Below are 15917 nucleotides of genomic sequence, written 5' to 3'. Positions count from 1 at the left end.
TCAGACGATTTAGCACCTTTGAGATCTTGTTAGAACATGACTTGTGACTATTAGTTGTTGGGTTTTAATTAATATACATCCAGATCAGTTCTACTTTTTTTGTACTAAAAACATCCAATTTCCTGAACATCCTACAGTGTGAGACTTGGTAAGGTTTTGCTGAATCTTATCTTTTGCTGTGGCTTCTCCAGCGGATGTATCACACATTGTTTCTCAGGCCAGATTTTTTTTTTAACTGAACATATAATTTATAATGTGACAAATATTCTTGAGGGAACATGTGATCTCAGTAATTTACCCCGATTTATACTTTACTGTCAAATCAATATAATTGCAGCTGAAAAACAACTTTGATATTTAGTGACATATCAGGTGATATTTCCTTTCCGGTGGAGTTGTAGTCAATGTCTGTCACAACTTGTTTCTCATATACAGGACTTTTCTTTTTTTTAACGGGCATAAAGCAAAATTAGATCTACTCTCCAAGGTTGTTGTGGCTTACTGTCAACTGCCCACTAAGGATTAACATGAGTAAGTACTGAGTAGGCAACTCTATAAGGTCCCACAGTTCTTTCTGCTCATTGTTATTTAATGTTAGAGAAAGAAGTTACACTTCTCACAGTTACAGAACAGATTTATTCCCCACTGGCCTCATAATAAAAGTGATCCTTAAGAATAAATCTAAGTAACAAAAAGTGACCTCAGGAATCCTCTTGGTGAAAAGGGTCCAATTTGAGGATAAGTGGAGGCATTCATGGGACAGCTGGAAAGGGAGTAACCGAGATGAATGGAGCACTTGAAATTCCAAAAGGGAAAACTCCCTAGAGAAGAAAGCCCTTACACAAAACAGTTGTTGGATATTAACATTATACCCTCAGAATTTCTCCACTTATAGCATTAGCAGATCATTTGTCCCCTTCACAGTAAATTTAGTTGCACAAAACATATACCTAAATGCCCCAAAATCTAGCAATAAACTACTATTGTCCAAAACTTGGTTTTTTTTTTTTTTTTTCAGGAAAGTAGCTCAGCTAACATTTTAAAACAACAAATTACAAACATATGTTAGAAACTAGTGATGTCATCTCAGTTGTGATGGAACATGAGCAGATTTTAATAATCTGCAACATTTGCAGTCCTTCACCCCCCTCAGAGGAAAGGAATACTATTAAGAATTGATTCTCCTCTCCCAGTGAGAAGAAATTAATAAAATGGAGGCCTTATAAACTTGGGCTAGGGAAAGAAAATCAGGTCTTTGAGTGTACCTACTAATATAGGAAGGTTTGGGGAATTTTAATTTATTTCAAAGGCAAGCATTTTATCTGTTGGAATCTGAATTTTAATTATCTAATTGCATTTAGTATTTTGTTTAAATTGTCAGTGCTGGGATCCATGGTGTCCTTTTGTTTTGCAGAACCCTACACAACTGATGAAAATATTCACATTGCACAACTTAGCAGACAGTAATAAAGTAATAAATGTTTGAAGAACCAAAACCTAAAACACTCTTAGAAAGTTTGGGACACATGAATGCTTTTTTCCAAAACCAGGTAAACAATATAAAACCTGCAAAAGTAAATGCTGCAAAATTGACTGTAAATAAGGTCATAACTGTCTAAATGAACTGAAACATGGATTTAAAACCAGTTAGTTGTAATAAAAGTGAAACTGAGTAACACAATTGAAAATGAACTAATATTCTGGATTGGAAATCAGATGTTTAGGACATCATTTTGGCATCACTTCACTGCTTTTGTGTAAGAAAGGGCAGCCTTTGTAAATAACCACTGATTAAAGTGGCTTGTTACTTAAATAGTATTCAAAGTAAGACACAATGAAGATGCCACAATGATGGAGTTCTCAATTATATTACAATAAATTTAGCTGGTGTTATCACAGTTATAGAATTCTTTACACTGTGATAAGATCAAAATAATTGATTAGTGTGCTTTCTACTGAGAATCTGAACAGCATGAGAAAGTATGTATCTGAATGTTAATAGTATGCAGACAAGTGGCATTTACATAAAGATCCCCTTCCACTGGCTATTTACCTTTGGAACGATAGTATGTGATAGTTTGAACTGGCTTCACAGAAGCAAGTAAAGCAATCTTATTGACAAAGCATCTCATGATGAATATCATTTTGTAGCCCAGAGAGTATTTAGAGGACAGATTTTATTATCATAAATTTCTGAATACCAAATATCATTCACTGCTTAGACATTCAAAGTTTTTACTGAATTCCACATACTTTTCAAGTTAAGATGGAGCTGAAAGGAAAATATGGAACTGATATTTTTATTATGTAAACTTAAGACTCTCAGCCTATTATCAGCTGTGATTGTTACAACATGTAGGTGTCGCTATCTAAGATGTAAAGTAGAGATTTAGGATTTTAGCAAATTACAATTCAGAGGGATCTAAATCTGACATTGGCTTCAGGTCCAAATCTCAAAAAAAAATACTTGCAAGAAAGTAAATCAAACTATTCCATATAATAACAAAAATCTATGGTCTTATTAACAGAGGTCCAAATTTATATTATAATGCCTACCTAAAATTCTGTTTTTCTGAAAGATGCTATACTGTATATTCATAATCACTACATATTTCACTATCTACAAAATATTGATATATTTATATATGAAATATTAAAAAATTCAAACTGAAAACTCTATGAAGATTTATCACACAGTATAAATATTTATCTAATTTTAGAAAATAACCATATCAACACTGAACTTGGTGTAACAGTATTTCAAAGGCAGCCTGATGCAGAGGTATGGAAGACAGTGTAAGCTGTGATATAGATGGCTAAGTTGTCACCTGTATATCAAAGGAATAATATCGCCTAAGAAAGACTACCACAGTTTATGGGAAGGCTAGTATATTTTAGGACCACTTTGGATCTCATGCTTCTAGTAAATCTCAGTTGCTAGAGATGAAATTATTGTTTTCATCCAGAAGGAATTCTCCCTCTCCCTCCAAAATAGTTTAAGCTAAAAATCAGGAGTTACCTAAAATCTAGAATAATTTTCCTTTTGGGCTAATACAGTCTACGTAGTGTTGGTCAAACCTGGTATAATAGAGTCCTAATATGCTATAAGCAATTTATTGACTCAACTCAAGTATTTGGTAGATGTTAATAGTAATTTGTATTTTGATACATATTTCTCTAAGGTCTTAAGTTTTTGTGAATGCAAAAAAAGTCAGCAATACCCCCCAAATAGCTTTTTATGTGAAGAAATTAATCACTCTTTCCTCCACCTTATGCAGCTGAAGGTGGCACCATAGGCAACAAAACCCTACTTTTCAATTAACTTCCAAAAGCAGATGAAAGTTGAAGAAATCCAAAGAAAAGGACTCCAAGAACAAAGGAGAATCTAGGACAGGTTAAATGTCTATGTTGTAAATAAGACCAGTGGTTTACAAAAGCAGCTTAGGATGATGATATAAATCCTGTTTAAGCATTGGATAGCATCTTGGGACTTGAAAGGTACAGGCACAGTCTGAAAGCAGAAGCTCCAGAACCATAAACATCACTAATGGCCAATTAATGGTCACTGAAATAAAGCACAACCTTAAAGACTAGGAAAAGACTGCTTTCACATTAAGAAAAGCAGCAGCCGCTAAGCAAGGGAAAAACGTCTAGCTGAAGGCACAGCTGTGGCTTGGGGAATTAACACCCCCTGAAGGATTTTGCATCCTGTAATCTAGACGTAGACATGAACTGTCTGGAAACTAAAACATTTTATAAAAGGGTAAGATCCCAAATTGGTCATGGGGAAGGGAAGAGAGTATCGTAGAGGAGAAAAAAAAAATATAGCCCCTTCAGTTCTAGCTTCTGTTGCAGAAGACCTCTCAGGTTTCAACATGTCTTCTTGTCAACTAAGACCATCGCTGGTGGCCATTATTGCCAACTCTACAGTATCAACTCTGTGGGACTCTATATTCACATCAAGTTTAGGACACAGATGTTAAGGACTGACTGCTTTGAATATGTAGTGGTAATGATTGATAGATAAGAACTAATTTGTAATGATAATGACAAATAATGCATAAGAGTAAGTTATTAGCACGACCACTGCTATTAATGTTTGTCAGTCCAGTAAAGTGGGGTTGTTTTTTTCGATGTCGCTGTTTTTTTAAAAAGTTTAAGAGAAACCATTAAGAAAGTCTCAAGTAGCACAGTGATACACAGGCATCCCTAACCTTCAGGTCATTTTCAGTTAAAAAGCAATGTTACTGAAAAATGAAGAGTGGAAATATAGAGTACACTATGATCTGTTCACTGAGAAAGAAATAATCTTGAAGAACCAGTTAGTACGTACTCTAATCTTTTCTCTTCAAGTATGCACCTGTTTGAATCCCAGGAAATAATTTCTGGGATGGTGACATCAATAAGTTTTCAGCTACTTCGTTCAAGCAATAATTGAAATAATGTTTCTACAGATCCAACATCTGATCTAGTCACCATATAAAGAAATGATATGCAGCAAAAATCAGTTACTCCACAGCCATACTCCAGGTAAGAGTGTTTTGGTATTTTGACAGGGGAGAACCTGGTTAGAAATTTGTCAGCAGGTCAGACGTAAACATTTTGTGACTGATTTACAGATTTGTAACGAGAAGACAGCCTTTCAATGAACTAGTTACAGCTAGGGAAAAAAAAAAAAAGAGGTAAAAAAAGGAAAAAAAAAACCATTGAATGTCTATGCTACTCTTCCATTAGCATCAGAGCAACATTATGCCTCTTCAATTAGTAAATACAGTTTTGATAAGACTGCCAAAATAAAATAAATCATAAAAACCCAATTTTCATATTGTTGTTGCTGTCCTTCCTGACAAACAAATCTACCACAGGTGCTTTCCACTGCCAGAATCTGGAGTTTTTAATAGACTTTTAAAATGATGATGCAAACAAGCACAAGAAACCTTATAAGAAGCTCTGCAGAACAGAAAACAACTCATCAGTGGCTTATTTAGTGAATATCAGGCTCAAGACATTTATAGCTTCAGGTGATCCTAACATCATCTTTCCCATCTGCTGTTGTTTAGATCAGTCATTCCAGACTGAACCTTAAGTGGCCACTAACAAGAGCAAGAAATGTCTTTCTGTACACTTATATGATTTAATAACAAAACCAACCTACTAAGCAACAAAGCAGCTATTTACTTAATGACCTAGCTGATCTATAGAGGACAAGTACATAGTTCCCCACTACATTAGCTGAAGCAGTAGGTTTAACTACCAGAGGCCTACATACATGTGTGGGTATATGACTCAGAAGTCTGTAATGTTGGCACCTGTATTCTGGAAAGCCTGAACATGACATTATTAAGAACAGGACTTGAGAGGAGTTTATCAATTTTCCATCCAAAGCACCATCAGTCATACATACAACGTGTGTGGGAGAAGAGTATCTAACCTCTTTTGAAACACTTCCAACTATGCATGAATACAGATACCAGTTTTACCCTTTCCTAGTCTTCTGCAGCCTCCTCTGTCTTCTGTGAGCTTTAAACAGATTGTTGCTGGTAGTTTTCTGATTGGGTCTTGAATTTACATCTAAAGAATTGGAAATTCTGTGTTCAGAGGGCAGCCGTCTGGTTTGCCATCTTAAGAGAAAGCTTTAGTTTCACACCTCAAGGCATGGATGTATGTTCTTATGAAAATAAACCAAAGACTTGTGTTCTGAAGAATCTCAAAAACTAAACACACCTACTCTGGCTATTAGTGAAACATGGAAGACACAGATAATAATTTATGCCAAAGGTGCCAATTGGGGTTTGAGTGGGGAACTGTTTAACAAAATTTGCTTAGAAGAAAAAAATAGAGTAGCTCACAATAATTTGCACAGTAGCTCATGTATTATTTTGAAGGTTTCCAGAAGCTCAGCCTAAGATAAAATATAGCAGTATAGAGGATCATCAGAAATCTTTTTTAATAACAGAGAACTCACAGTGTCTGCCATCTCTTTTGGTACAAAAGCCAACACAGCATAAATTAGTAACTTTAAAAATGCATGTCTGAGGTTCCTTTTAAGGTGTTTCAATCAGGACCTATTGAAATAACAATTGACATACTCAAAGAAAAATCCAGAATACTTCAGGAAGGGCTTATTCTCGAAAAAGAACAAAAATGAATATGTAACCTTAGTTAAAGAAAGAACATGGCTTTGTGATTTGGAAAATGTTTGTTCTCAGTTATGCTCTCAGGAGCATAACTGAACTTATACTTGGTCACACAAGGTTCCATATATTCTAATGGAAAAATACAAAGAAGCATTATGAGTTCTAAAATAGCTTGAGAAAAACAGGTAATTAGAGAAGCTAATTAACAAAAAAAAAAATATTAAGAACTGCTTTGCTGTAAACTTTAATTGGTGAGAATCATTCATTTATTTTGTCTTTTCTCATAGCACATTCAGATAATGAAAAAACAGCAGCTGTATTTCCAGTAAAATGCTAGGTAAAATGCATTTGCTACATTACTTACCTGTTTTCATTTCTAACAAACGCTTTTTCTTTTGTTGCCTCTCTTGTTTTTCTTTCTCTGCTTTCTCCTTAGCTATTTTAGCACGCCTCTGTTTTTCTTCTGCTTCTCTTCTTCTCATATTCTCCTTTACTGCTTGCTACAAAAGAAAAGTAATAGTGCTCCATCAAAAATGAAGTCTTAGCAAAAAACAAAACCGAACCTTAAGAAACAAAGAAAAAAGCTTTAAAATCACATCTCCTAACTAACCTTAAATTATCAAGCCAAATAAATATTTTACATTCCATCTTTAGTACATTTTATTCAGAAGAGTAAGCAAATTCAGAATAAATACATTAAAAGCATATCAATTGCCCCTAAATAGGGATTATAAATTCAGCAAGAAATACCTCTTAAGAATACACATGTTAATGTAGAAGGAACTTAAAATATCTAAACCAACTGGTTTTACAAAACTGTATGCATGTTACTACTTGTATTTCTAGAATACTTCCAACATTTATGCTTTCTCATGCTGCCAGTATAGCAAACAAAGCTGCTTGGGTGACTTAGTTGTGCATTTTTCTTCTTCTTATCCACATATGCATTAATTCACTGGGTTTATAAATTCTTGCCTTCTGGTTAATACCCGTGTAACACTGTTTACTTTGAATTATAAATAAGTACTGCAAAGCTTCCAGTGAAGCCAAACCAGAACTATGAGTTTCAGAGTTTGTAAATCATTATTTTGCACATTCAGACATTAAGCAAAAAAAATGTGTCACATTCAGTATTTTTTTAACAAAGCTATTTTTGGATTACCTTTTCATTATTTGTGCCTTGCATTAAATGTAGAGTGCCATGCACCTATTCTTCATTGTAGAAAGTTTCTCTTTTCAGAATGCAATTACACAAAAAATCTCATCTTTCACAATAGATCAAAGTGTCCCCTCCTACAAAATGGCTAACATCTTCACAAGGCCTGAGGCAGAGACTGCACATTTGCAGGGATAATTAATGTCTCATGTTGGTTTTAGAGGGAAAAATGTCCATCCTGCACTCAGAAAAAAATGTAAGAATGGACTAAAGAGTTCTATAAAGCACAGGATGAATGTGGATTTGTGTTGGGTTTGTGTGTGGCGGGGTTTTGGTAGCAGGGGTGGGGACTACAGAGGTGGCTCCTGTGAGAAGCTTCTGGAAGCTCCCTGGGCTCCAAGTCAGATCAGCCTCTGGCCAAGACCAAGTCAATTAGTGCTGGTGGCTGCACCTCTGTGATAGTGTTTTTAAAGAACAAAACCTGAGAGGAGGAAGAGGAGTTGTGAGGGAGATACCTATGCAAACTCTGAAGTCAATGGAAGAAAGGAGGATGGGGGGCGAGGTGCACTGAAGCAGACTCCCCTGCAGCCCGTGGTGAGAGGGCAGGCTGTGCCCCTGCAGCCCATGGAGGTCCATGCTGGAGCAGATGCCCACCTGCAGCCTGCGGAGGACCCCACGCCGGAGCAGGTGGCTGTGCCCAAAGAAGGCCAGGACTCTGAGGGAAGCCCTTGCTGAAGCAGTCTGTTGCTGGAAGGACTGCAGCCCATGACAGGGACCCACGCTGGAGCAGTTTGTGAAGAACTGCAGCCCATGGGAAGGACTCATGTCAGAGAAGTTCGTGGAGGACTGTGCCCCGTGGGAGGGACCCCGCGCTGGAGCAGGGGAAGAGTGTGAGGAGTCCTCCCCTGAGGGGGAAGGAACAGCAGAGAAAACGTGATGCACTGATCGCAACCCCCATCCCCTGCCCCCCTGCCCTGCTGTGGAAGACAAATCGAAAGCAAAGCTGAGCCTGGGAAGAAGGGAGGGGTGGGGGAAAGGTGTTTTAAAGATGTGGTTGTATTTCTCACTGTCCTCCTCTGTTTGACTGGTAAATTAGTGGTGGTGGTGTTCAAATTAAATTCATGTTCTTTTTGTTCCTCGATCAAGTCTGTCTTTTGCCTGTGACCAGAACTGGTAAGTCATCCCTCCCTGCCCTTGTCTCAGTTCCTGAGCCTTTTGTTGTATTTTCTCCTCCCAATCCCTGAGGGGGAAGGAGTGAACTGAGCGGCTGCGTGGTGCTCAGTTGCCCTCTGGGCTTAAACCATTACAGGATTACAGCAATATTTGCACAGGCCTTGTTTGTAGAATCACTGCAATAGATAGTGATCAAAGGAAGGAAAAAAAAAAAAATCACATAAATCTTGTGAGGAAATACCTGTCTTTGATAACTGGAGAAGAATAAGCTTTCAGTCATGAAAATTTACAATGAAATGGACTTTTAAACAAAGCAAAGCTGTACTTCCACGCTGTCTTCTCCACAGACACCTCTGTCAATTTTCTTGATACTGGGGGAGGAGGGGAGAAGCCTACTACAAAATGATATAATTCTGGATTGAATTAATTTTAACAAATTATTTGCTGATTTTCAGACTGGGCATTCTGTAAAATAAACCGCTGGGCAAAACTCAAATGGGACTCAAACACAGGTACAATTTTGGCAGAAATTACACACTTTCCTAACAGAGTGACCAAGGAAATTTCTACTTTGCATCTACTTTATCCCCCAAAATAATATCAGTAGGACTCAGACTCCTCCCTTCTCATCACACTGATCAACTGGGCTCAGTTTAGTAGCTCACACCTTCATATTCAGTGCAAACTGGATGGTTCGGAGTATCACTGGTCTGCCATAAGTTCTGTGCCATAACTTAAAATTTCAAGCTGATGATGTCTTGGATATCATTTAAGACACCTGTCCAGTATACTAGGTACTTCTGTTGTTAGGTCTCCTTTGAGACACCAGGTAGACAACTCTCCAAATGCCATTAACTGTACTGAGTATGCATCTCCCTTGACTAGAACACAAGATTAGACACTCAAGCTCACATACAGATGCCAATGTTTAGAGGTCTGTGCCCTAGACCCAAATCCTATCCTATATGTTCTGTGTGTTTTCAACACAAAACATAGGTGTCTAAAGTTCTGCAAAATGTTTATACAATTTTGCAAAATGTTTTAACAATATTCAAGGGCAACGAAGCTGGTGAAGGGTCTGGAGCACATGTCCTACGAGGAGCAGCTGAGGGAATTGGGGTTGTTTAGTCTGGAGAAGAGGAGGCTGAGGGGAGACCTCATCGCCCTCTACAGCTACCTGAAAGGAGGTTGCAGAGAGCTGGGGATGAGCCTCTTTAACCAAATAATAAGTGATAGGACAAGAGGGAATGGCCTCAAGTTGCACCAGGGAAGGTTTAGACTGGATATTAGGAAGTATTTCTGTACAGAACGGGTTGTTAGGCATTGGAATGGGCTGCCCAGGGAGGTGGTGGAGTCCCCAGCCCTGGAGGTGTTTAAGAGTCGGGCTGACATAGCACTTAGGGATATGGTGCAGTTGGAAACTGGCAGTGCTAGGTTAACGGTTGGACTAGATGATCTTCAAGGTCCTTTCCAACCTAGATGATTCTGTGATTCTGTGATACCAAGAATTGTCACAAACGTTTGTTTCTCACACTGTTTGCATTTCAAAGATTAAATGTCTTAACAGTTCCTTGCTCAAAAGGCCTAAAAAGTTAGACATGGTCTGACCGTCTCTGCTATATACAAGCAGCATTGCATTGCATTCAGCATACAGCATGGTATGCAAAGTTAACTTTCAGAAAAATTACCAAAGTATATGCCTTTTGCATACCATGCCAAAGCCTAGAGTTTCCAAGATGGAGGCATTCTGGGGTTCTCTCTTGTGCTTTCCAGGATCATTTCTGATTTTTATTCAAGCATTTGCACAATATAAAAGAAAAATACGTAAAGTCTAGGAAACAAACTTTTACTTGGTTGTTCTTCTTCTGATTGTTTAAGTTATGTTTTTACTGCAGAGCAACATAGTGTCACTAGGAGAAAGGCATTTCTATACTCCTATGATTAGTGTACTATTATGGACATAAGACTAGTTCACTCATGGCCTCTTCCCTCCCTCTCCTGCAACTGCAAGAAAATTCTAACCATTAGACATACACAAGAAGAGGAAATACTACAATTGCTTCATCTTATTTCAGAAAGCTATCCTTCCAAGGAAAGAAATGAGCCTGTTAGCAGTACCTCTGATGCTGTGAAAGCACAGAATGAGGTTAACAGAGGTGTCTGATATCTAAGATGTTCCACTGACTGTACCAGGAATTTAGCTTCAGGAGTTAAAGCACTGAAGGTAAAGTGCTCCACCCATTTTTTGGATCTGGCCAACTAACTGTGCTCTAGATTTGGTGCTCATAAAGTGTAAATAATAGCTGTCACAGCTGCCAAGTATCACTAAAATACAAAATGCAGTCCAAAGGTAGCTATGAACCTGAAGTCTGTGGCTCCAGATTTAAACATGGTTTTTAAACATTCATTAACTGAGAATGAAAAAAAGTATTATAAGTAGGTAAGTACTGTATGTAAATTATCAACTCGCTCGACAACAAGGATGACTGAACACTTTCCCACATCTACTGATGACTTTAGTAGTCTTTTAGTTTTGGACTTTTTAAGAATCCAATGATTTTTCAGCACTAAACTTAAAAGTCTTTTGAGCAAAGTTTTCTAGGATGCTAGACACTTTCAGTTTCTGTCAGTAATCAAGACCAATGCTAAACAATTCCGAAAATTAGACCTCAGGTGTCTCACGCTAAACATGTCAAAAATCTTTTCCAAAAAGTCTCAAAACTGAGTAGCTACTCAATATTTTGTTTAGTGTCATTGAACGATAAGGGGTTTCAGGCTTTATCTACACACCTTTTTCATATAGCCTTCAAACTGTGCTCTGCAGGACAGAAATATTAATTTTCCTCAAGGTTTCTTCTATCATGTTCATCAATAATATCTAACTGTTTCGAAGAATTAATTAATCTATCTTTATAAAACTGCTGTGAAGCAGGAGTTAGTATCAGTGCTAATTTTACAAACACAGAAAAGAAATATGGGGGAATTAAGGTAAAGCATAACCACTTGAGTCTCAAAGATGAATTTAGAATTCTTATTCTACAGCATTTAAATGGGAGTTGTGGTTTAAACATCAGAAATTGAAGTAATACAAATATTTCATAAAATTTAGCAATTTTGAAATCAGACTCCTGAGTTTCAAATTAGGCACTGATCAGTTAGGAAAACATAATCAATGCCCATGTTGAAAAATCTGGCATATGTGACATGCCAAGCAAAATTATTCTGATTGAAAACGGTGACTTCTAGGTTTTTAGCTGTTAAAACTCTGAAGTAGCAGAGGCCTTACATGTTCCAATCTTCACATGTTCCAGTATGTTTGCTAAATATGGACTCCATCTTAAGTACTTTCCTCAAAATAGATGGACACAGACATTTCAAACCCTTTCTCAATATCTACAAAAGAAGTATTTTTCCCTATCCATTTAAAATTTAAAAAAACAAACAACGAAGCAAAACCAAACAGGACTGGGAAATATGCAAGCAACTTAAATAAGCGTGTTGTAATGATAAGCATCAGGCTGCAACGAGGAGTAGACAGTAAAATGACTAATTGAATCCTTCTACAGATCAATAGGGATGAGATGGATCGCTGCTCCAGATTCTGTCACAAAGCTCACGCTCCGATAACATTCCTGCAGGAGTGCAGGCAGTAAGTTAAGCTATGTAATCGTAGGTAGCCAGATGTGACACGAGTCACCTTTGCCACATTATCCAAATTAATAAATTCATACACAATTGGGGACCTGCCTTTTTATTCTTCCATTCCTTCATTGAGAAAGAGTTGCTTACCAGCCAAGTGTTCAGAATCCAAGAGAAAAAACTATTTTTGCAAAGAAAGCTTAAAAAAAAACCCCAACGGAAAATAGCTACAACCTCCACACAAAATCAACCTCTCCCTGCCCCCTTAACTTTACCAATCTGAACACAGTTATAACTCACCAAGATAACAATCCCCACTAATATTAAGTAAGAGCTCTATGAATGTATCTTGAACTTGCATAGCCATCAGCTTTCCCAAAGTTGTTTGGTTATTTTAAACTGAGGGATATATCTGTCTTGAGTATGTATTCTGCAGTATATCATCGAGTTAATTGTCCTCCTTCCAGAAGAATTACATTGACAATGGTAAAAGAACCTGTAATATTTTGGAGGACATCTGATTATCCTAAATTTTCTAAGACGACTGTTTATAGTAATATATAATCGGCTCCAAACATATAAAGAAATATCTGGGTGAGAAACTTCTACCTCACTTTTCAGAAAGGTTTTTTGTTAAAACTCTTAAATCACATTTTGGTAGCATTAAAAAAACAAACAAACAAACAACCCTTATTATTAAAATTTGTAAGCATAATAAAAATGCATTTGGACTCAAAAAATACCTAAAGAACAATAAAAATAGATTTCAAAAATAGCTCAAGCTTTTATGATGAGCTAGTATGTGCAAACATTTGTATAAATAATGCAGATGCTGCCCTGTGATACAAGTACAGAGCCAACCTCCACATCTATGACTATTTTAGATAACTCTAAGGCAAAGCTCTGCTAACTAACAGTGAGTGTGAATTATGGCTATAACTGTTTTGAGCTCTATACAAAAGGACCTAACCAACAATAACCTGGATCAGCCTAATGTCTGTTTCTGAACTATAATTCAAATTTTTAAAATAATAATAATTCTTTGCCCCGCCCCCCAAATCATCCTTTTTAAAGGGAAAAGAAGAAAGTAATAATTTAAAATGCATAAAACCTAAAATCCTAAACAATCTAATATCACAAAAATTAAAGGTCCTTAGAAACAGACCAAGTTTGAGGAAAATATGCTATTTTTTTAAGACAGGATAAGGAGTTCTGAGTTTCCATAGCAGGGAGCCTGCTTACAGACACAAACTTTGACACTGGTCAAGTGCTGCAGGCGAAAGAAAAATTAAACGAAATAAAATCTTTGGTCTGGATTTTGCGTGGGAAGAGCATGCATTATAAATATAGAATAATTGTTAGAATATTTATTTTTAAGTAAACAACAAGCATCCTTTAAACAGAAAATGCAGTTGTATTTAAAAAAGGTAGAGAGTTTCAGGTTTTTCCCCTTCAGGTTATACAGGCTCAGTTTTAAATTACATTCATTGTTATTAGGAACTTCCAATTCTTTCAGAAAGAAATAATCCACAAATAGTAATTCAAAAGTCCATTATCCTTAGGATATTTAGGATGTGCAAAGTAATATTTCTGATATGAGTATCAGATACCATTTGAGGAGGAAGAAACTTATTGTTAGTTTGTTCAGTAACTGAAAGACTACAAAAATAATTTCTAAGGAACATTAGGCACAAAAAAACCAGACTGTACCATGAACATTGTCCTGAAGTTGTTTAAGTCTGTTAAAAACTCCTCCACTGAAACTTTCTTTAGATCAATGGCATAATATCCCATCACATTCTGATAGAGTTTTTCCATGTTCTCATGCATCAGTGAAAGTTTCTGAAAATCTTCTTTGGCATGAACCAGAAAGCTGTACACTACTGTTAAGGCTTCAAGAATATTCAGTGAATCCAGTCAAACCTACAGTTTTTACTTAACAATGATCTGCATTTCATACACATTTTTCATTTACATCAAATAAAGTATCAAAAGAATTCCTTCCATGTCATATATGCTTCCTAGTATTTACTGTGTATATTAGGCCTATGAATAAATCAGGGTGCTTTCATAAAATTTTCTCAACCACTTTAAATTTAAAGATTATTCCATTAGCATATAATTTGGTATGAAATGAAATGTATGGGACTTATCTAGCTTCAAGCACCTATGTAGTTTGTTTAGTATCACTGTCTCCTTATTGAAACTAAAGGTTTCGGTATAAAAATTACAATTTACACGGAATTTAGGTACAGATACCAGTAACTAACCTGAATACTTTAATATATCAAGAAATAGTATAGTTCCTACTAAAACTGGAGTAAAAATAGAAATATTAATAAACAACAGTATTAAAAGTAAAAACGGTGAAAGATTTAAAACTTCATCTTAACAGCTTTTTTTTAAAATGCTGTTGTAGCAACAGCAATGAATTCATTTCTGTTCCTGGTGGCTACATTAGGTATTTATGCTTTTTTAAAGGATATTTGCAATGCCAATATAACTTAATTAAATCAGAGGTGAGAACAATAGAACCACTTCTACAAGAGACAGACAATTTATAAACAGCCCCAAAATACTGCATAACATAAACAAAACAAAAAACCCTACGTTTATTCAAGACTTTTGATAATACAGTTTGTCAAAGAAGCTCAAAGAAGAAATATTGTGAATAGTCATTTCCTTATGTAGGACAACTTCATAAAGTGTTTACTTTAATGGAACAGTAGCTAAACAAATATTTATGTTCCATTATTTTCCTGCTGCAGGAAAGACAACAAAAGACAAGAAATGGCAATTTTAGCTTTACTCCCAATTGCCCACCCCAAATATTGCAAAAGATAATTTACTGTATTTGTATACTTTATTCTACAGATACATACACTATGGTCACTTTATTTTATGAAGCACAGGATTTTTAATCAAGTGCATTAAAATCTAGACAAATAGAATTTTTGTCCACCATGTTGTTGTAAATACACAGTAACAATTTACTGCTAGGTGACTGCTTTCACTCTTCAAGTTTTTTGCACTGCACTCTTAGTTTTGTTTAGAGGCTGAGTCCCATTTGAATTTCACTATTAAATGTCCCTCTGGTTTGTTAACGTTGCTTTTAAAATATCAAGTAAGCAGTTAATGGCTTTCTTTTTGTGATTTAGAATCCATGTCAGAAAGTCATATAATAATGTTCTCAGACATATGCAGGAAATGAGAAATAATGCACTTTCTCAACATTCAAATTACTCACTATGATGGCTATTAGCTTATATATATATGTGTAGAAACAAGCATTTCTACATCCTCTTTATTTTTGATCCTACAATGTAGGATACTTATTATTTGTGATTCTTAGATCATTAACAGAACTTAGGGAACACTACACTATTTTCTGCAATTATGAGGCTGTTTATTTCCACAGAGGGTAAAGGAAAATTAGATAAATGTGTTTTGTTGTTACTAGGTATAAATGCCATACATGTAACATTCCAGTGACCTTCTTCAGTTTTCTAGGAACGAAAAAACCTGAGAAAGAAAAAGTTAAAATTATCAACAAAATGTATACTCCTGAAAAGGAAACCTGGGGGGTGTGGGGTGTTGGGGAGGTGAGAGAGACGAAATTTCTGTGATATTCTGCAAGACATAGCTAAAGTTACATCTATGTCAAGAGTCCATATAGGCTACTTAGTTTATACTGTTAAAAGTGACTCCCCTTGAAAATGTGGCGCACAATCTTAAACTCAAAATACAGCACTCTGGAAAGATGTTTTACTATCCAGTCTTTCAGTGCCAGACACAATGAATCCTGAGATTTT

At 36.1% G+C, this 15917-nt stretch overlaps 1 protein-coding gene across 2 annotated transcripts in view; it reads right to left on the bottom strand.

The window, feature by feature from the left end:
* The window catches only part of DIAPH3 (diaphanous related formin 3), a 256020-nt gene that overhangs the window by 72744 nt on the left and 167359 nt on the right, over window positions 1-15917 (bottom strand). For both annotated transcript variants that reach the window (XM_074815569.1, XM_074815570.1), the window contains 2 exons: window positions 13816-13980; window positions 6502-6637 (listed from right to left, as the gene is read on the bottom strand). In XM_074815569.1, the coding sequence (XP_074671670.1) occupies window positions 6502-6637; window positions 13816-13980 (301 nt within the window). The remainder of the gene's footprint in view (window positions 1-6501; window positions 6638-13815; window positions 13981-15917) is intronic.

This window comes from Strix aluco, chromosome 2, assembly GCF_031877795.1.
Source record: "Strix aluco isolate bStrAlu1 chromosome 2, bStrAlu1.hap1, whole genome shotgun sequence".
Classification (NCBI taxonomy): Eukaryota; Metazoa; Chordata; class Aves; order Strigiformes; family Strigidae; genus Strix; species Strix aluco.
Note: the sequence above shows the minus strand (reverse complement) of the source record. Positions and strands in the feature narration are given on the sequence as shown.